The following is a 19,993-nucleotide window of genomic DNA, read 5'->3' as shown; positions in this document are numbered from 1 at the left end:
AAAACAGAACATTCAAACCAAAGCAAAGAACACCGTAATTAAGGCATTAAACAATAAATCTGATGGGGACCTACACAATACTGGCTAGACTCCTATATATTACAAAGTCAAGTACAAAACATGTTCGTAGTGTTTGAAGATAGTCGTCAAAATTAGAACAAATTTATGGCTGAAACTTTATGTAAATATGAGAATATGTGGGGGTGTGTAATATATACATATTTTTGTAACATAGACATTACATATATACATGCACACATCCCTACCTTTTTTATTTACCTTTCTCAGTGAGTATTAACAATAGTTTTATTTTTTAAATCCAACTGCTAGACTCAACTAAGCTCTCTCAAATCCCCTTTCTGTCCCTTAAGGGCTTCCTGTAGCTTGCCAGGCATTTGGTCTTTGAAAATTTGGTCAGACAAGTTTAAAACTTTAATTTGATCAAAATCTAAATCTCGTTCCCTCCCCCCTTCTCTCTTTCAAGCCCTATCTTCTGCTTCTCTTTCTACTACAGCAGCCAGGGGACAGGGATGAGGGGGAATGGCAGTCTTATTCTGGGATATTCCATACCACGCCTACCCACAACTCCTTTCAAGGGCTTCCTGTGGTCTGGGAGGTGGACGGGATCCCCAGCCTCTCTGTAGTTTGATTTGAGGATCTTCCCATAGGTGTTACACACTGAAAAATTACTGAGTTTTAATGGCCTTCCCCATCAGTGAGGACCCCCTAAGGTGAGTACAGCCAAGGAAAGTCCTTATACTCATACATCTATGCATTTAGAGACGAATACTTGTGACTGACTGCAAAACTGATTACATAAGTTAGAATCATAAAACATGAAAACAAACAAACAAACACAAGGCAAGGGAGACACTTTCATGAACATTCCTCATTTCCCAGAAGAAGAAATTTGCTCGGAGTCTCAAAGTCACAGAGCTAGAATCAGAACTTAATTCCTGCAACTCCCAATTCAGTGATCTCCTAATTTAGGAACTGATTATGAAGCCAAGATTAGTTTGGCCCAAATTAACCATGCTTTTAATGTTCTGCTTAATGATAATTAATGAAATAATCACACGTAGCTAGAGGGGTGACCAATACTTGCATTTCTGTCGACAGTGTAGGATGTCCAAAGGGGCATCAGGATGTCATGGCTGTAAGCACTCACAAACCGGTGCTGGTAAAGAAGGCAAACTGTGCTGTCCCTCTGGAGAATTCTGGGTCTTCCAAAGGGTACAGTGCCACGCTTAATAACCTTCTCTTGGGTCATAGGGGAAAAATGAAACCACCGTTCAAACAAACTTACTGTGAACTATATGATAATATATAATGATAACATTCATCTAATTCTTTCCTCTCCTTAAGACTCTATTGAAAAATTATTTTTTACTACAAAAAAAAAACCACAAACTAATTACAAAGAGCAGAACCATAAATGATTTAGAAAACAAAAGGGATTCACCACAGTTTTTGCCTATGAAAATTCTGAGAGATCAGTGTAATATCAAGATCTCACAAGGGGACACTGTGAAATTGCTAGAAATTTCAGCAAATAGGTCTTAAATAATATTACTAAAATTCTTTAACATTACTTTAATGACTTATTCTTTAGAGCAAATCTCCAGAAAGAAACATTTGAGGATGATGTATGTGCTTGGAAAACAAAAATTCAGAACTGAAATTATGAGATAAAGCTGAATGAAACAGTGATAGTATATATACTGTTTACTGCGCTTTTTCCAAGCATCAAGTGCTTTGTAGAGTCCTTTGTAGACATCGTCTAATTGAATTCTTAAATAGTCCTATGAATTAAGGTTATATGTCCATTGTACAGATGAGAATACAGCAGTTTACAGGGAGTAAATACTTTTCCAATGGACATACAGTTCCTAAGCTCATATTCAAACACAGATCTACTCAATTCCAAAAGTGTCATCTTTCACTATGCTTTGTCACCATGGGCCATCAAAGATTTCTCTAAACATGTACAGAGATTTTATATAGGCAAATTCAATTTGGGAATAATGTAGACTTCACCTTTTTATTCCAGAAGGAAAAAACTGAGCCAAGTAACTTAGGGATCAGAGACTACATCAAAGTGTATCAGAGATCATATCAAAGTGACACTGAGCATCCAAGTCCCAGCTGACAAATGTTCTCAGTTGTCTGTGTATTAAATATGCTTAATTTTCACTCAAAAGTTATGAAGAGGGGCACCGGGATGGCTTACTCAGTTAGGCGTCTGACTCTTGATTTTGGCTCAGGTCATGGGATCTAACCCTGCATGGAGCCCCAAAGTCTATGCCCAGCATGGAGCCTAATTAAGATTCTCATTCTCTTTCTCTGCCTCTCCCAGCTTACACTCTCTCTCAAAAAAAAAAAAAAAATCATGAAAAAATAACTTTAGATAACTCAATCAACTTATACTCTCCTGTAATTAACTAAGACCCAGGTGAGATAGAAATTTAACAGTATTTTCAATGGAAATCTGAGGGTTTCTTATAAACTTATAAAAATCTCCAAAATCTCAAACCACCTCAACTCTGTTCATAAAGAGTTATTCAGCTTCCACTAAATGCATGATGTGCTGTAACTATCCTTTCCTTCCTTATGACTAGCAGTCTAGACTGTTGAGCAAGGACATTGCCATGTTTCATCAGGTCGTCCTCCCCTACTATCTTTATGTTACTGGCTATTCTCAGCTAATGTCCCCAGACCAGTTCTCTGTGGTTGACACTGTTGAGAAAAAGGCTGTTTCCACATTCCGAGCTCAAGAGTAAGGATGCCTTCCTTACCTTCTGCCACAGTCAAATTCAACTGTATCTCAAAATCCACAACCGGCAAAACCTAAAAGTTAATAATACTATTTTAAGCGATGAGAGACATGTTTTTTTGTTTGTTTGTTTTGAGATGTGTTTTAATTTTGTAACAATTTCTACAGCCTCATTGTTCCATCGTGGGACAATGATAAAACCATCTTGTACAAGTGAAAGTTATTTTTTTTGATGAAGAAGATAAAAATTCGGATGACAGCCGCAAGAAGACAAAATTGTTACATAAGCACAACACCATCAATGAAAAATAAGAATTGCTGTTTTATAATTTTTATCCCTACTCTGACAGTCTTTCTACGAGCCTAAAACAAAATGGAAGGCATAAAATCAACTGTTCCCCAAATCTCTATCTTCATGGACACTATCAATTTTGTTCACTTGTTATCACAAATTTTTATCTTCTTAAAACTATATATTAAGATAGGAGTAAAAAGAAAACAGTGCCAGGGCGCCTGGTGGCTCAGTCCATTAAGTGTCTGACTCTTGGTTTTGGCTCAGGTCATGATCTCATGGTTCATGAGACCGAGCCCTGCATCAGGCTCTGCATTGACAACTTGAAGCTTGCTTGGGATTCTTTCTCTCTCTCTGCCCCTCCCCCATTTGCACTGTTTCTGTCTCTCTCAAAATAAATAAACTTAAAAAGTAAAGTGCCATATATCCATTTCTTGCCAAAAAATGTTATTTTGCCTCTAAATTTAAGATGAACGGAGGGGTGCCTGGGTGGCTCAGTCAGTTAAACATTGGACTCTTGATTTTGGTTCAAGTCATAATCTCACAGGTTCCTAGATTGAACCCTGCATTGTCAGTGCAGGGCCTGCTTGGAACTCTCTCTCTCCCCTCCCCAGTTCACTCTCTCTCTCTCAAAATAAATAAACATTAAAAAATACTTTAAAATAAACTGAGATATATTTTAGGAAAAGAATACTGTGACTGGTTTATAATCAAGACCTCACTGCTAGGACAGTAGCACAGATTCCATGATTCAGGATGCTCCAGAACTTAGCTGGACTTCTCCCAACCTGCACCCAAGTCAAGTCACAGCACCAAGGGATAAAAACAGAAGTGAGGGCTGCCTGGGCAAAGTTAAGCATCCGACTTCAGCTCAGGTCACATCTCACGGTTCGTGGGTTTGAGTGCTATGACAGGCTGTGCATTGACAGTGTGGAGCCTGCTTCGGATTCTCCGTCTCCCTTCCTCTCTGCCCCTCCCCCGCCTGCACTTTCTCTCTCTCTCAAAAATAAATAAATAAAAATTAAAAAGTATGTGAAAATGCAAAAACCAGGAAGAGGAAAAATAAATAATAAAAGGGCTGCACGTGCGTGCTTACTTGGAATTAAACATAAATATATATTTATGCTCACTTATACATTTTAATTTGATCATGAAGTGTTTCTATAGCACATGCTATGCAGAGGGTGCTGCAGAATCACACAAACTGGGCTACACTCTTTGTCAATACTTACGGAGGGATCACATGAACAGTCAAGGTTATGTCTGGGCGTTCTTGTGAAGGGGCACTGTGCCAGGGGGTGGGCTTCTTTGGGATGCGTTGGGGTGTAAACAGGATTCTTTAGAAGGTGGTTAAGACTTCCGTGAGTTCCATTATTAGGAGCAGGTGACAAATTCAGTAAGTCTGCATAATGCCAAGAATGGTAAATGGTTACCTTGAGGTTTCAAAATCAAATAAATGGTAGACTTACACTATTTTTATCTTTTTAGAACTAAATGTATGTAAGGCTTCTTCACTCTCTACCTAAAATAAAACTATAAAACTCTCTTGAATTTGAGAGCATTTATGACTATGCTATTGGTTTTTTTTAGTATATATGCTGCCGAAGCAAGCACATGACTATGCTATTCTTAATGGAATTACTGATATTCTGCTGTATGTCTCTAATGAAACTTCTGAAGTTTAAAGTGTATAATAACTATAGTTACCACCATTGCATACTAATGCCAATCACTGTGCCAATATATTTTTCTTAATTAATCCTCAAAACAATTTAATAAGTTATTGTCAACATTTGGTAGATGAATAATCACAGTGCTTTGCTCAAGGCCTCAAAGCTACTAATGTAGTAAGACCTATGCTTCAAAACCAGCTTTGTCTGAGTCTAAAACTCCTGCTCTTGGGGCGCCTGGGTGGCTCAGTTGGTTGAGCATCCGACTTCAGCTCAGGTCACGATCTCGCGGTCCGTGAGTTCGAGCCCCGCCTCGGGCTCTGGGCTGATGGCTCAGAGCCTGGAGACTGCTTCCAATTCTGTGTCTCCCTCTCTATCTGCCCCTCCCCTGTTCATGCTCTGTCTCTCTCTGTCCCAAAAATAAATAAACGTTAAAAAAAATTTTTTTTTAAATAAAATAAAACAAAACTCATGCTCTTGATAATAACAATAGCAAACACTTAAACAGTAAAGCACTTAGGATATGCCTGGCACTGTTTTAAGTGCTTTAGTATATATTAATTCATTTGAGTGTATAGGCCCCCAATGAAAGAATCATACTCAGGACATATTTAAGGTTTTGCAAATGTCTAGTATCATTATCAGAAAAAGGAAGTAATACTTAAAACATAATATCCAACCATAAAGGTATTAATTAAGAAAGTACAGAGTAAGTCAGTAATATATCTAATGGGTCCTCCTCCATTTCTACAACTGTGACATCGTCATCCATTCAACTATTATTGCTACCAGAGGTTCTGCCTCTTTTGTGTTCCCTTCACAGACTCCAAACTCTTTCCCCTGGCTTCCACCTGACGCCTGAGTCAATCGTCGTATCATTAAGCCGAAGGCCTGGCAAACTGCTAGGCATTCGGGATGTATAGACCTCACAGCTCGGGGTATTGCAGTTTACCTGTGTGCAAACCCGTGGAAGAGACACCAGTAATCAGATGGCAATGATCCACATATTTTTTTCAATGACTCTGGGTCAGGAAGGTGAAAGGTAAAAATGTGATCTGTCTCACATCATCATCATCTCTACAGAGATGCCCACCGTGTGACTTACTTTTCATAATCCTATTCCAGCTCTGTTTTCAGAAGAAATGAAAGAAGCCTGTTCACACTTACCACACATTAAATTATAGACTTCAATACTTTCAAAAGAGTCAACTTCGATGCTGTGCTTGAAGCCAGGTCCATAGCCGATAAAGAGAGCCTAGATTGGCCAGAAAAGTTAACAATTTATCAGTTCATATCAGCTATGTATGCAGCTGGTGAAAAAAATTATTTTATATTATCCATATTGTACATATATAAACTGGTTATGTTAAGATATCAGGAAAATACCGTGCCCACAGGCTTCATAGGATATGGTGTTAACCCCTGTTGCACATGTAATCTAAGGACATGTAGGATACTTCTCTCAGCTTTACTGTGATTCCTGACTTGACAGTCAGAAGAGAACAGATGATGAAATTGTTTCTCAACTGTGAAATGGGATATAAATGTCACTCTGCCCACCCTACACAGTGCTGTAGGGATCAAATTAAATAACTGTTGTGCGTATATTTTGAACTTTTAAATTGCTAGATGAATGTAAGGCATTACCTTCATTTAGAACAAGTATGATATCTTTTCTCCTCTTAAATCACCAGCTTTCATTTACTGTGAAAGCAATATTCTTAACGGAACACAAACATATGCAAAATGATTATTAGAAATTTAGTATGAGGTATAAGTCATATAATACATCATACATGCCTGAAACATGAATATTTTAACAAATTCTATTAATACCATGCTCAAAATAAAATGACTATATGCAATCATATGCTTCATTAATTCTCATCCAAGACATGTAAGCACAATCCGTGCTTCTAAATCTAAACTTTGAGAGCTTGTTTGGAGGTTCTAGCAGGGGAGCGCAGCTACTCGTATACCCTTGACCAAAGAATGGTCCTCCTCTATCGGGGAAGGTCGTCCTCTTCGACCGAGCACTGGGTGTTGTATGGAAACCAACGTGACAATAAATTTCATATTTAAATAAATAAATAAATACATAAATAAATAAATCTAAACTTTGTATATTAGTTTTTCTTCAGATACAAACTACTATTTTTTTAAGTATATCAGATTTACTTACTTGCATATTTGAAAATATATTGTCAGAACCATGGAATCCAATTCCACAATGCTTCCTTTCTGCAGGATTCCTAATTTTGACATAGTATGAATTAATGATGTGAAGTCTATTCATAGTGCAAAATTTAAAGTCACATTATTTCTGTTAATCAAGAATAAGTAACTATTTTGTTAAACAAACCAAAAAACGGTAAACAAAACCACCTGGCTTTGCAAAGCAGTAAGAGGCCACCCTTATCTTTTATTTTGCAGACAAATCAACCATAAATGCAGGATGGCATAGAGGAAAAAAGCCACTAGCACTGACACAAAACTAGTTTTGAACCCTGACTATGCTATTTGCTAGCTGTGACACTGGCCATGTAGTTATCTTATCTTCGTTTCAGTCTTGTTGTATTGGGTTGTCTGTACAAATTAAATGGCTTAGCCTAAAGCAATCTTTGGAATATAGATGTTCGTAAAATATTGGTTCTCCCATGAAGGCAAGGACCATCCCTTCTTTCAATGTTTTTCTTCCAAACACGAAAAGCACAGCCCTCTAGTAAAAGTAGAGACAGTGAAACTCTTAAAGTGAATCCTGGTTCACTGCTTAGGTTTTGTTTGACAGGGGTATTTATTGTCCCTGGCTTCCCGGCAACCATCCAAAGAGTTAATTATCAGGTTTTGAGATATTAACAATATTAACCATCCAAATAATTCTCCAACACATCAATAAACTGAGCTGAAAAAACAACTTTGTAAAATGAAGAAAGCAATTGCTCATTATCGTAAAGAGGTTTTACCAATTATTCGCTGGATCTGAAGGTATTATTAGGATAACTGTAATGTGCAGAAGAGATAAGAGCAGCAAGTGGTAACACCAACGTGGAACATAAATAATCAATATGGATGTGGGCAGAGGAGTGGCTCCCAGCTGGGGGTGGATGGCCCCCCCCAGGGAACCTATAGCAATGTCTGCGGACATTTTTGGTTGGCTCAACTATGGAAAGGGTGCTTTTTCATCTAGTGGGTAGAAGCCAGGGATGCTTTCAAACATCCCACAATGCACAGGACAGCCCTCCACAACAAAGAATGGTCTGACCCCAAAAGGTCAATCCCGGGTTGAGAAGCCCCAGGACAGAGTGAAGAGAATCATCTGTGCACAGTTTTCATACAACACTGTTGAAAAGGGCCCAATGGTTACACTGAATGACTAACATATCAGGTGAGGTTTACCTGGAAACCATCAGAACTTACAATGCAAGTTGCCACTGAGGATCCAAATAGAATGTCAAGGGCTCAATCCTGTCGTTTTTGGCAAAGTGCAAACGCTTCGGTAAGAAATGCTTGAGGTAAGGTTTGAAGTGCTGGTTTGGCTCCCGGCACTGATATTACAGAAGGTAAAGAAAAACTCTTATTTTGATATTTTCTTAGGTGTAAACTTCTCTTGAGACTGTATTCTAATTCTGTAAGATTTTTTTTTCTGTTAAAAATTTTACCAGTCTGCTCAGTAAGTCACAGATGCAAAAATAACGGAGTCCCTCTATTCCCAGCGATTCAATATTCGTATTTTTTACAGGAAATCATAATTGCTACATAAAAAAAAAAAACTAAAATTCTTAGACTATGCCATTCATTAATATTTGGGTTACTATCGATGATACCATTTCCAAACATTCTTATAACTGCAATGGTAATCATTTTCTTCAATATTTAAAACACTTCGGGGCCCCTGGGTGGCTCAGTCAGTTAAGTGTCTGACTCTTGGTTTCGGCTCAGGTCATGATCTCACAGTTTTGTGAGCTGGAGCCCCATTCACACTGTGCAGAGACTGCTTGGGATTCTCTCTCTCCCTCTCTCTGTCCCTCCACTGCTTGTGTGCTCTCTCTCTCTCAAAACAAATAAATAAACTTTAATAAATAAATAAATAAAACATATCAAGTAAAAAAAAAATACTATAGATAACTCATCACCAAGTCAAGAATTTATTTTTTAAATGGGCATAAAAGGATTGGCAGGAAATATATAACAATGCCAACAGTACCTATGCTGAGATAGCTATAGACTTTTTCCCTTCTATTTTTTCCAATTATTTCTTTACTGTTATAAAAATTAATTGATGACAATAAATGAATTCTTAAAAACTTTCAATGCTGGTTTATTGGGGTGTGTCCTTAAAAATCTTTAAAAATTATAGGGCATTTAAATGTTGGCCCACATAGCTCAAAAATTCTAATGCTAAAAAATCCCAAGAACAGATACTGAACTTTTTTTCTAAATATATATTAAAACTAACAATAAGTAAATAATGGAAAAATAAATACACTCACGGACAGATTTCTGGCAAGGTCTTCATAATCAACTGAAGGGGGACAAAGATAAGAATTAATCATGGATGTTATGCTACAATTAGAAATAAAAATAAAACAAAAATGTTGAATGTCAGACTCAAACTCTGTATCTAAATATCAAAGCAGGTTCCAAACAGCTTATTTAAACCATTATATATCAGTGGTTGGTAGGAATGAGACAGATCTTTAGGAACCACCCATGCCTGTGAAATCATGTCATACTGTTAAATGAAGAGACAAGTTAAAGAGTATCTATCTATCCATCCATCTGTTCATCCATATGTGTGTCCATTCACCTGGCCATCCATAAATATGACCATGCATCTAGATCTAGTATGATTTCATGTGTAAAAATTAAAAAAAAAATAGTGTTTTATATACGCATAGCAGATATCTGGGAAGACATTCCAAGCCTAACAGTGTTTAATCTCTAGAGAGAGGAAATGAGGTGTGAATTAGGGAGATTTAAGGAAACCGTTACTTTTTATTTTATATATTTTGATATTTGGTAACTCCAGAATTTCCAAATAAAAAGGACACTGGAGAACGTAGAAGAGAGAGCAAGTAGATAGTTTTGTAACTGAATTTGCATAGCAAGACCACACAGATTTACTTAGTGTCTTCTGTGCTACAAATCAATATATGTCTAGATTTCCAAAGATTCTTCTAGCCATACTTTATAAAAGTTTGAAACAAAATTTCAGATACAATAAATGTTTTGTATATATATTTCATGTATGTATATTGATAAATAAATATAGATATTTTTGCCTTGATTTGGGAAACAGAGGCCTAATGAGAGAAAGTTAAAGCTTAGTCATCCCATACTAAACATCTCTGGGCACTGCCTCCGCCTATATGGTTTTATAACAGGTTTTATAACAATTGTATACGACTTTTAAGCAGGCTATAACAGAGGTGCAAACAGTTAGGAAATGCACTTGACTTGCAAAAGAATTAACATTTAAAAAACTTCCTTGGCAATTTGGGTTGCACATGTGGTCAACACAGAATTGAAATTTCTTCTTCTCTGTTTACAAAACACATTCTCACTGTGTTTTAGAATGGTAAAAGAAAGTCATTTCTGAGGACAGAAACCAGCTGTTTATGGAATTCTAAGAATTACAGAATTTCCTGCATTCCTCCTTGTGACAGAATATTATTTTATAAGAGCTCTAAGTTATTTCAATGGAATGTCATTAATGAAACTTGAATAAATGCAGATGAACTCTTCTTTTAAGTTTTGTTTTGTTTTTTGTTTTTGTTTTTATTTTTAGTACAAGTAATCTCGAACCCAATACAAGTAAAACACACACTACGACATAAAAATGTACTGACCACACACACATAATATGCTTAGCAACAAAAAACAAAAATAAGTGGTTAGATCTATGTCTTGAATAAAATCCCTTTGGGTGCAGAAGACCTGCATTGGAGATTTAATCATGCAAAGGAAATTAACTTGATGCACTTTAGTGTGGAGATACAATAATTTAGAGGAATGTATTCAGAATGTAATCACATTCAAAGTTAGCGTCCATATATACTTACATGAAAAGTACTTATCCGGGACATCAGAGGGTCTCAAGCGAGCGGCAGGTCCATATACAATTTTAATATTTTTAACATCTCCCAAATATTTATTCAGATACACATATTTCTTGCAACTGCCTTGTTCCATGCCTAGGAGAAAAAATTCCCAAATATGTTACAACTTCAATAAAGAATTTCACACATAGAAGAGAATTTCCTTCACTTCCAGAATTTAATTCAACAAATATGTGCTCAGTGCTCATGTGAGTTAAACATCTAGTAGGTAAGACACAGAACTTCAGCTGTATCCACCATTTCACTTAAAAAAAATCTTTTCCCCTTCATCCACAATTATTTTATTGTTTCTTCTAATTTAGGTAGGTGAGGAGGAATATCACAGCTTCAGACCAAATAGCAAAGCTTAGTTGTTTTCATAAGATCACCTAGAATAGTAACTGGTATTATAAAATTCTCAGTCTCATTCCAGAACTGCATTTTCTTTGGAACAAAACTTCTTACAGCTATTTCTAGAAATAGCTTTTAGCAATTATTTCTGACACAAACAATAACAACAAGAAAAAAAAAACGAAAAGGGCGTGTTTTCTATTTTCTTGTACATTCATTGCCTCTGCACTCTCAAGGCTGTTACACAAACATGTTCTAAAGGCCAAATAAGTAAAAAGTGAAATTAACATAGTGCTAAAATTAATACATACTGCTTCTAAAATCAGATTTTTATGCTAAATAGAAGACGTACATAATAATGTATTAAATCTAAAATTATTACACTACATTTACCAAAATTAAACATTAAAAAATTTTTTTAACTTTTCAAAATTCCTGGTACAAACCTTCCTCAAATCAGGAAATGGGTGCATTATCATTTTATATAATTTTTTCCTAAACATTTTCCACAACAAACTACATTAAAAAAAAAAAAGAATTAGCTATAACAATCAGAAGAAATAATGAAACAATAACCAGTCAAGGAACCCTTTTTTGGGGCACCATTTAACCTGAAGGGTAAATGATGAAAATTCAGGTTACCATGATCTGAAACAAGGATGAGGTTCAGGCACTGATGCAAGTTCAGCTCCTTTAGACCGTCCATCAGCATGCCAACCATGTTGTCAACCCTCTGCAAAGCTCTGATGACCTAAGAAAGGGAAGCAATTTCATGTGATGGATTCCATATTAACGGCTATTTCTATGTAAAGCTCTCTCTGTTCATAAAGGAAAAGTTCAGTGGATGCAGCTACTATGATGAACTACATATGATTTGCATTAGGCTAAGACAAGCCAGGTAAGACAATGCCCATTAATAAAAAGAAGGGCCCAAATCCCGTACATGCTCAATCCTAAGTACTGGAAATGTCACTAGCCGACCTGATCGTCTAAATTGCCAAAAATGTTAAAATTATTCATGAAATATTTTATAGTTCATTATGTTTGATTTTTAAAACTAGAACTCCTAGGGTGTGCCTGGGTGGCTCAGTCAGTTAAGCCTCCAACTTTGGCTCAGGTCATGATCTCACGGTTCGTAGGTTCGAGCCCCATATCGGACTCTGTGTGGACAGCTCAGAGCTTGGAGCCTGCTTCCGATTCTGTGTCTCCCTCTCTCTGCCCATCCCCACTCACACTCTGTGTGTGTGTCTCTCTCTCAAAAATAAATAAACATTGACAAAAATGTTTTAAATTAGAACTCCTAGGAACCCATTATTTCCTTGCAAACTGCATGTATTTTGCACACATCTATCACGAGGACAGACTAGCAAATAGTTTTAGTAACTTGCTTTTGACATTTCTCTTTTCGGCTCTCCTTGCAAAACCAGGAAAATTCTTTGCAGCTCTACATGTGCTTTCTGTAATGTATCAAATCAGTCTTATCTCTATAGTCAATTTATTCCACTGTAATAATGAAACAACCTCCTTCAATATGGTCTTTCATTCAAAGCCACCCAAGTAATGCAAGTTGGAGTTTTTAAGTATTAAAATCAAGTGGGTTTTGATGTGCCAGTAATTTTAGAATTTAACAGAGTTTACAAGCTGGTGACTATGATACAAAAAGCAAGGGGCTCAATCTTGAATGAAGATGAATCACAAAAATAGTCCTTTGGAAAATCTTCAGTGAAATTAGAAAAGGCAGCACCGATTTCATAATTTATATGAGCTGATAACCAAACAATTGCAAAATGATCCTCAGACTTCCTTGTAGCCAGACTGACCTAGACATGAGTTGTGTCAGTGAATTTAGTGAAAGAATAAAAATTACACTAGCATCTGGTCAATTGTCAAACCAAGATAACACTGACACAAAACTTTTCCCTGTCACCAATTATGACCCAGTCACCTTATTGACCATGTGTCTTCCTTACCCCACCTCTAAAGAGCAAAGCAAGGGCACATGGAATTACTAACTATATTAGAGCTGCTGGAGGTGTTAGGAGCTAATAGACATGTTATGGTAGGCTCTGGTCTGGACTCTGTGCTAAAGAGACTTTGAGGCTCACAAACTATGCAGACTAGGGTGAAATTCTAGCCTATTCCTAGTCTTTTATCTCTTACAGTCATATGGGGGAAAAGATAACAAGGATTCTGAGATTAGGGACCCTGGCTATACCTCTTCTTCCTTTCACCATGACCACCAATATTCCTAGATCCTTACTCCCTGTTTCTTTTCAGATCTTGGGTCACAGATAAAATATACGGCATAAGGGAAGTCAGCTTAGAAGTACAAGGAAAGAAGCTCAAATCGTTTTCTGTTCCAATGCTTCCTCTGCTCCAAGATATAAAAATTCTATGGCCGCACAAAAACTGAAAGCAGTATTTGATCTTTCAAAGCACTATACCGATTACAAACCTAGCCAGGGTTGGGCTAAGTTCCTAAAAGGGTGTCAGGTCACGTAAGATCTCATGTTGACAGCCTTAGTACATGAGCCATTTCCCCATCTCTAACTTCCTAGTAACTGTTCAATAAAACCATGGTTATTTGAAATTTTCTATAGTGTTGACAAAATCTCCTATTCTTTAATGCCCAAGCTCTGTTGTAAGCATGATCTCAGAGGTCAGAGCTAGATCTCCTAAGGTGGAGAGATCATAGTAGGCTTCTTGTGTTATTTGACTAATTCTCCTCTATTTACATAGAAAATTGAGCACTGGATGCCATATGTAAGAGAGGAATCACTGGGTTCTACCTCTGAAGCCAAGACTACACTGTATGTTAACTAACTTGAATTAAGAAGAAAAAAAAAACAAAACTTAGGGGTGCCTGGGTGGCTCAGTCAGTTAAGCGTCCAACTTCGGCTCAGGTCATGATCTCACAGTTCGTGAGTTCAAGCCCCACGTTGGGCTCTGTGCTGACGGCTCAGAGCGTGGAGCCTGCTTCGGATTCAGTGTCTCCCTCTCTCTGCCCCCCTCCCTTGTTCGTACTCTGCCTCTCTCTCTCAAAATAAATAAATAAATAAACAAATAAACATCAAAACAAGAACTAAAAAAAAAAAGAAAAAAAAGAAACCAGTCTATGGACAGGCCAGAACCCTGGCTACCTGAACCTTTGCTATCCACACTCTTGTTTCTCAAACACAGAATAAAATAAGTCAAGATTTAAAAAAAAAAAAGAAAGAAAGAAAAAAAAAAGAAAATTGAAGTCTTACCCATTTACAAAACTTCCAAAGACCCTTAGTTTTTAAGCCAATGTAGGGATAAATGTAGTGGATAAAGGCTTTGGAAATGAGAATATGGAATTTAATTTACCATCAGTTCAACTGAGCAGTGTGGAAAGTATAGAAAAGACTACTGTTATTTTTACTAGAGTGCATCCTTTGGTTTAGTTAAAACTGTGCTTACTACTCTTCCCAGAATCATGGAATCTTGCTAGAATGGTCTAGAAACCTGCTTCAAAGCAGGTTTAGTTACATGACACCAGGTTTCATGAAGTAATCACTGATAAAAAGGTACTTACCTCACTGCTGACTGGTCCATATGAATGACCTGAAGAATCTGGTTCTTCTAAATACAGAGTGTAAAAGTGTGGTCTAAATCAAACAGCATCAAAATGTAATATTTTATAAACACATTGTAGAACAGAATGGAAACAATAATTTAACAATTGATAGTGATTAAAAAGTCTACAACACTGGGGTAACATTTCTAATCTTTCTGAGAAATAATTTGCAGATTTGGAGTTCTTCAAAATGGTAGCCATAAGAGCTCCCTAAAGAGTTTATTTGGATATAAAATGCCAGAGCCAACTGCAAAGTTTTCTTGCTGCTTATTTTTAAATATTCTGTGATATCTATAAAACAAAGGAGTAGTTACCATACAAATTAGTCATCTACATACCTTTCATCTTTAGGAAGCTGCAACCACTTAAGAACAGCTAAAATCCTTTCTTCAAATGGTACTGAACTAAAATTAAGGATAAACAAAATTAAATAGTCTGTGACATCGTTTGAGTTTAAAATATCAGTGTGTTTCTTATTGACAAGCACACTGAAAGACTAAAGCAATTACATGCATTAATTGTGTTTGAAACAATGTAAAAGTTTTATTTGAAAACTCTAACTTGTTTTCCCAATAAAGGACCAAAAGTTAAGGCTCACATTGGGGAAGCTTCCATCTGGGGAAGAGAATGAAGGCAAGTGTTTAATTTGCTGACATTTTTGTTATGTAACTAATATTTATTAAGCATTTATTGCCAATTACAGTTCTAAATGGTGTCCCCATAAGCATCCCAATGAAAGCTGCAACTAGGTTTAAAAATGTGCTTCTGGGGGCGCCTGGGTGGCGCAGTCGGTTAAGTGTCCGACTTCAGCCAGGTCACGATTCGCGGTCCGTGAGTTCGAGCCCCGCGTCGGGCTCTGGGCTGATGGCTCAGAGCCTGGAGCCTGTTTCCGATTCTGTGTCTCCCTCTCTCTCTGCCCCTCCCCCGTTCATGCTCTGTCTCTCTCTGTCCCAAAAATAAATAAACGTTGAAAAAAATAAAATAAAATAAAAAATAAAAAATAAAAATGTGCTTCTGACATCTACCTGATGATATTATGCCTGTATCTGAGAATAGCAATTGCTACCACATGAATAACCCATGTGTCCACCATACATTTCACAAAAGGTACCTGATGGAGAACTCATTTGCTCGTGACTCTTAAAGAGTTGGAGTCAGTCACTATGACTTCATTTTTTATTCCTGCCCAAAGATCTGAATGCAAACTGCAACATGTAACCAGCACTTTCTAGAAAACCTCCAGAAAAAACTTTGTCTAGTTTCACTGTCCATCCATCCCTTCAAAACTCACCTACCCTCCACCTAAAAGCTATCTGAGATAGAGTTCTTATTCTGGCCATTCTCATTTTTCAGCTAACGCACTATGCAAATGCTAGAACTTAGAACTTGATAAAAAGGAGAAGCTGAGATTAAAAAATAAATAAATTAGCAATTCTGAAAAAGTGCATCTATACCTACTTATTATATATTTTATAGATGTCTGGGAAAATTCCATTAATTTCCACGTCTGATCCTGGCCAGAAAAATGTACCACTTTTCAGGCCTTGATATTTAGCGGTGATCCAAATCTGGAGAAGAGAATGAAGGCAAGTCAGAAAATTACACAACTGTTCACTTCTTAGCAAAGTATACACTCATGTAACATCAGTGTATTTCTCTCAAGTGCTAGACTATGTTTGAGGTTAATGAGCTCCAGCAGTGAGACTATAAAATAATCACTTAATATGACTCTGAACAGCAGCAAAATGAAATAATTAGAACTTAAATTAACCTAAAAAATATAGACAGTCCGTTTTCAGAAATCTCTGCAACTTTCAGAGCCACACCCCTACTTAATGGGGTTTCCCCTGGAAAGAAGAAAAAAACCCCAAATATACATGTGCTTAATTTGCTGACATTTTTGTTATGTAACTAACATTTATTAAGCACTTATTGCCAATTTCAGTTCTAAATAGCATCCCCCTAAGCATCCCAATTATTAATTTAGATAATCCTCACAATAACCCCATAAGGTTAACAGTATTATCTACAGTATAAACATGAGAAAATGGAGGCAGAGAAAGAATAATTTGCCCAAAGTCACATAGCTTTAAGTGTCAGCACTAAAATTTGAATTTATACCCTGTAAATTACCCATCATGCTCTTTTTCCTTCTAAGAAGAATATCAAGACTATCTAAAAAGACCCCATGGGATTTTTGTGGAAATTTCTGAAAAATACAAAGAAACACATCTAAATCATGGCCAGAAAGAATCTTTGTGTTAGCCAGTGCAAATGAAGTCAAAGTTTACCTCCTTCAGAAACCATTAGTGTTATGTGGATCAAAAGATTGCCCCGACGACTTCTATATACTCCTAGTGTATAGAAGGTGGAATGAAGCACAAAAGAAAAATGGTTCAGAATTACCCAAACCCAGTTATGAAATAAACTACTCTCATTACGCAATGATACAAGCTGTGTTCAGGATGATCAGCATCTGTCTCCATTTACAAAAGGATGGCCACGACACAATAAATGAAGTAGGTTATTAAAAGCTCCAGAGAATCTGGTAGTTTACTCTGATTGAAATAGAAGAGAATTAAAAAAAAAAAATCTTAGTAGCCAAAACAAACAAACAACTCACTGGTTCTCCTTTGTACCACTCAGGATTAAATTTCTCTTTACTTTTAAGTGCAAAGTAAGCATTCATCTTGGGATCATATATTTTATTGTCAATTATGCCATGGGATTCTGGATAAAGTCCCTAAAAAATATAAAAACAGGTTTTATGCAAGTTGTGAGGTATTTTTTGTTTTCATGTTAAATAAAATCACAAAACAAAATCATCAAAGAGAAACATGTAACTGAAGCTACAGGGAACTCGGCAGAGTTAAGGAGGGAAGAACAAAACTTTGGGATTTTTAAAATACAACCAACCACTCAAGATTTTATATAGTATTTGTACTTTATTTAACAGGAGAAAGTAAGTAGGAATGCTATGGATAAGGGCCTATATTAATAGGCAGCTTCCTCAATTTCTAAAAAAGTGCCCTATTTTCCCACTGCATTGCTGAGTAAGGAATTTCTGTAGAACAAACTATGTTTTGGTTCAGTCTGAGAAGAGCTTGCATTAATACAAGCTAAAGAATTCATTTTCTGGCTTGAACCCTAACACCTAATGAATTTGACTTTTCTCTTGGACTCCAATTAAATTGGCAAACTTTGAAACAAAAACAGGGCTGTAATCCTATCTAGAGTCAGGCAAAGTGGCTTGCTTAAATTCACACATCAAGATGACTGGAACAGGTTGAGAATCCATGAGTGTAGGACAGATTTGTACCAACAAAGCAAGCTACAAAACCATAAGAAGAAACAAGACACAAAAATTGGAGAATCTTAAAGCTGAAAGGAAACCAAGAACTCAGTTCTTAGAGTCTTCAGTCACCTCTTTTCAAGATGGAAAAATTGAGACCAGAATGAAAGGGATCCTCCCCGAACTACACCTAGTTGGTGGCAGAGGCAAAGACCAAAACCTAGGTTTCCTTGCTTAACTACATTTTGGAAAAAAGTTATTCTTTTCTGATCTGATGTCTAATTATTCCCTCGAAAAATGTAACATTTACATCTCACTTCTGTGAACATATAAAAATTGAAATGTGGAGCTTACAGTGACAATGCTGTAGTGATTGGGAAAAGTTTTTGTTGGATATACTGGTCTCATGTTTCTGGTATATGTTCCACAGTTTTCTATAAGGGAAAAAAATCAAAGATTGTTGTTAAATGCAATCAATAATCTGTTTAATTCATCTAGCTTTGGTACGAAGTAAGTCTAAATAGTATTAAAAAAAACTAACCCAGGAGGGATTTATAACCATATGAAAATTTAGGGTTAATTATAAAGCAACACTGCAGATTCAAATTCAGTGTCCAAGTTAGTTTTCCTCAGATAAATATTAAACAAAATAATTAAGTCTATGAAATAATTATCCCATACTTATCAAAAACATTAAGTTCCGGGTAGACCATTTGTAATAATGATGCCTACTAGATCTTTGTCTGATATTATTTGGTGGTCACATACCTAAATTACAAGAGATAATTTAAAAAAAGCAAAGTGCATCCTATGATTTCACTCATATGTGGAATTTGAGAAACTCAACAGATGCCCACAGGGGAAGAGAAGGAAAAATAAAATAAAAACAGAGAGGGAGGCAAACCATAAGAAACTCTTAAATACAGAGAACAAACTGAGGGTTGTTGGAGGGGTGTTGGGTGAAGGGATGGGCTAAATGGGTGATGGACATGAAGGGAGGGCACTTGTTGGCATGAGCACTGGGCGTCATATGTAAGTGATGAATCACTGATTAGAAAATAAAGGAGAGAAAAAACAAACTGCACGAGTAGCAAAATCTGCAAAATTAAAACAACGGTGAAGCAGTAGCTGGGGTGGCAGTGTCTCAGTCTGAAAATCCAGAATCAGCTCAGTCTGGACATACTCAACACTGCTCTAAAGACAAAAAGGCATCTTCTGGCTTCAAGTTAGAGAAAAGCACAGAAGTCAGACTGTTCCAGATTTAGCCCTGGTGTCACGCTCCTTTTCTCCCGCCTCTACTATTAAAAAAAAAAAAAATACATAAACCTAATGATTCTAGCATCTCAATAAGTCATTGCCAAAAAAATGCCCCTCAGGTTGGCATGTGTCTATCTCAATGCCTTCCAAACAGTGCAGAATTACAGAGTATGTTCCTCAATTATCCAAAGCTGGGGCTTAGGCAAATGGTGTACTGATTTCTTTTAAACGTCACATACAGGTAGCTACAGCTATTTAATTCTGAACTCAGGATGCAATGTTTGGTGCCACTGAAACAAACTTTCCTTTTAATGGCAACAAAGGGCCAGATTCAAGCTTCAAAGCCCATCATGGGCCTAACAGGTAAGAATAAAGCCTTCCCTGCTCTTGCATGCTTTTTGCTAAAGACTTTTTTTTTCCAAGTCAAATAATTATTTACAAAAACGATTTTCTTTTAGGTAGAAATTAAAAACTGAAATTTTGGGCACCTGGGTGGCTCAGTCAGTTAAGCATCCCACTTTGGCTCAGGTCATGATCTCGCAGTCCATGAGTTCAAGCCCCGCATCAGGCTCTGTGCTGACAGCTCAGAGCGTGGAGCCTGCTTCAGATTCTGTGTCTCCCTCTCTCTCTGCCCCTCCCCTGCTCACACTCTCCTTTCTCTC

The 19,993-nt window shown here is 36.8% G+C and overlaps 1 protein-coding gene across 1 annotated transcript in view; it reads right to left on the bottom strand.

The window, feature by feature from the left end:
* Positions 1-19,993, bottom strand: part of ENPP1 (ectonucleotide pyrophosphatase/phosphodiesterase 1) — a 73,970-nt gene that overhangs the window by 12,627 nt on the left and 41,350 nt on the right. Inside the window, exons 7-20 of the mRNA XM_043592386.1 lie at positions 18,429-18,508; positions 17,406-17,525; positions 16,241-16,350; positions 15,121-15,186; positions 14,741-14,813; positions 11,827-11,935; positions 10,798-10,929; positions 9,226-9,257; positions 8,153-8,280; positions 6,918-6,987; positions 5,903-5,990; positions 4,298-4,467; positions 2,796-2,847; positions 1,106-1,260 (exon numbers count right to left, since the gene is read on the bottom strand). Coding sequence (XP_043448321.1) covers positions 1,106-1,260; positions 2,796-2,847; positions 4,298-4,467; positions 5,903-5,990; positions 6,918-6,987; positions 8,153-8,280; positions 9,226-9,257; positions 10,798-10,929; positions 11,827-11,935; positions 14,741-14,813; positions 15,121-15,186; positions 16,241-16,350; positions 17,406-17,525; positions 18,429-18,508 — 1,385 coding nt within the window. The remainder of the gene's footprint in view (positions 1-1,105; positions 1,261-2,795; positions 2,848-4,297; positions 4,468-5,902; positions 5,991-6,917; positions 6,988-8,152; positions 8,281-9,225; positions 9,258-10,797; positions 10,930-11,826; positions 11,936-14,740; positions 14,814-15,120; positions 15,187-16,240; positions 16,351-17,405; positions 17,526-18,428; positions 18,509-19,993) is intronic.

Source organism: Prionailurus bengalensis, chromosome B2 (genome assembly GCF_016509475.1).
Source record: "Prionailurus bengalensis isolate Pbe53 chromosome B2, Fcat_Pben_1.1_paternal_pri, whole genome shotgun sequence".
Taxonomy (NCBI): Eukaryota; Metazoa; Chordata; class Mammalia; order Carnivora; family Felidae; genus Prionailurus; species Prionailurus bengalensis.
The sequence above is the reverse complement of the archived record's forward strand: the minus strand, read 5'-3'. Positions and strand labels throughout refer to the sequence as shown.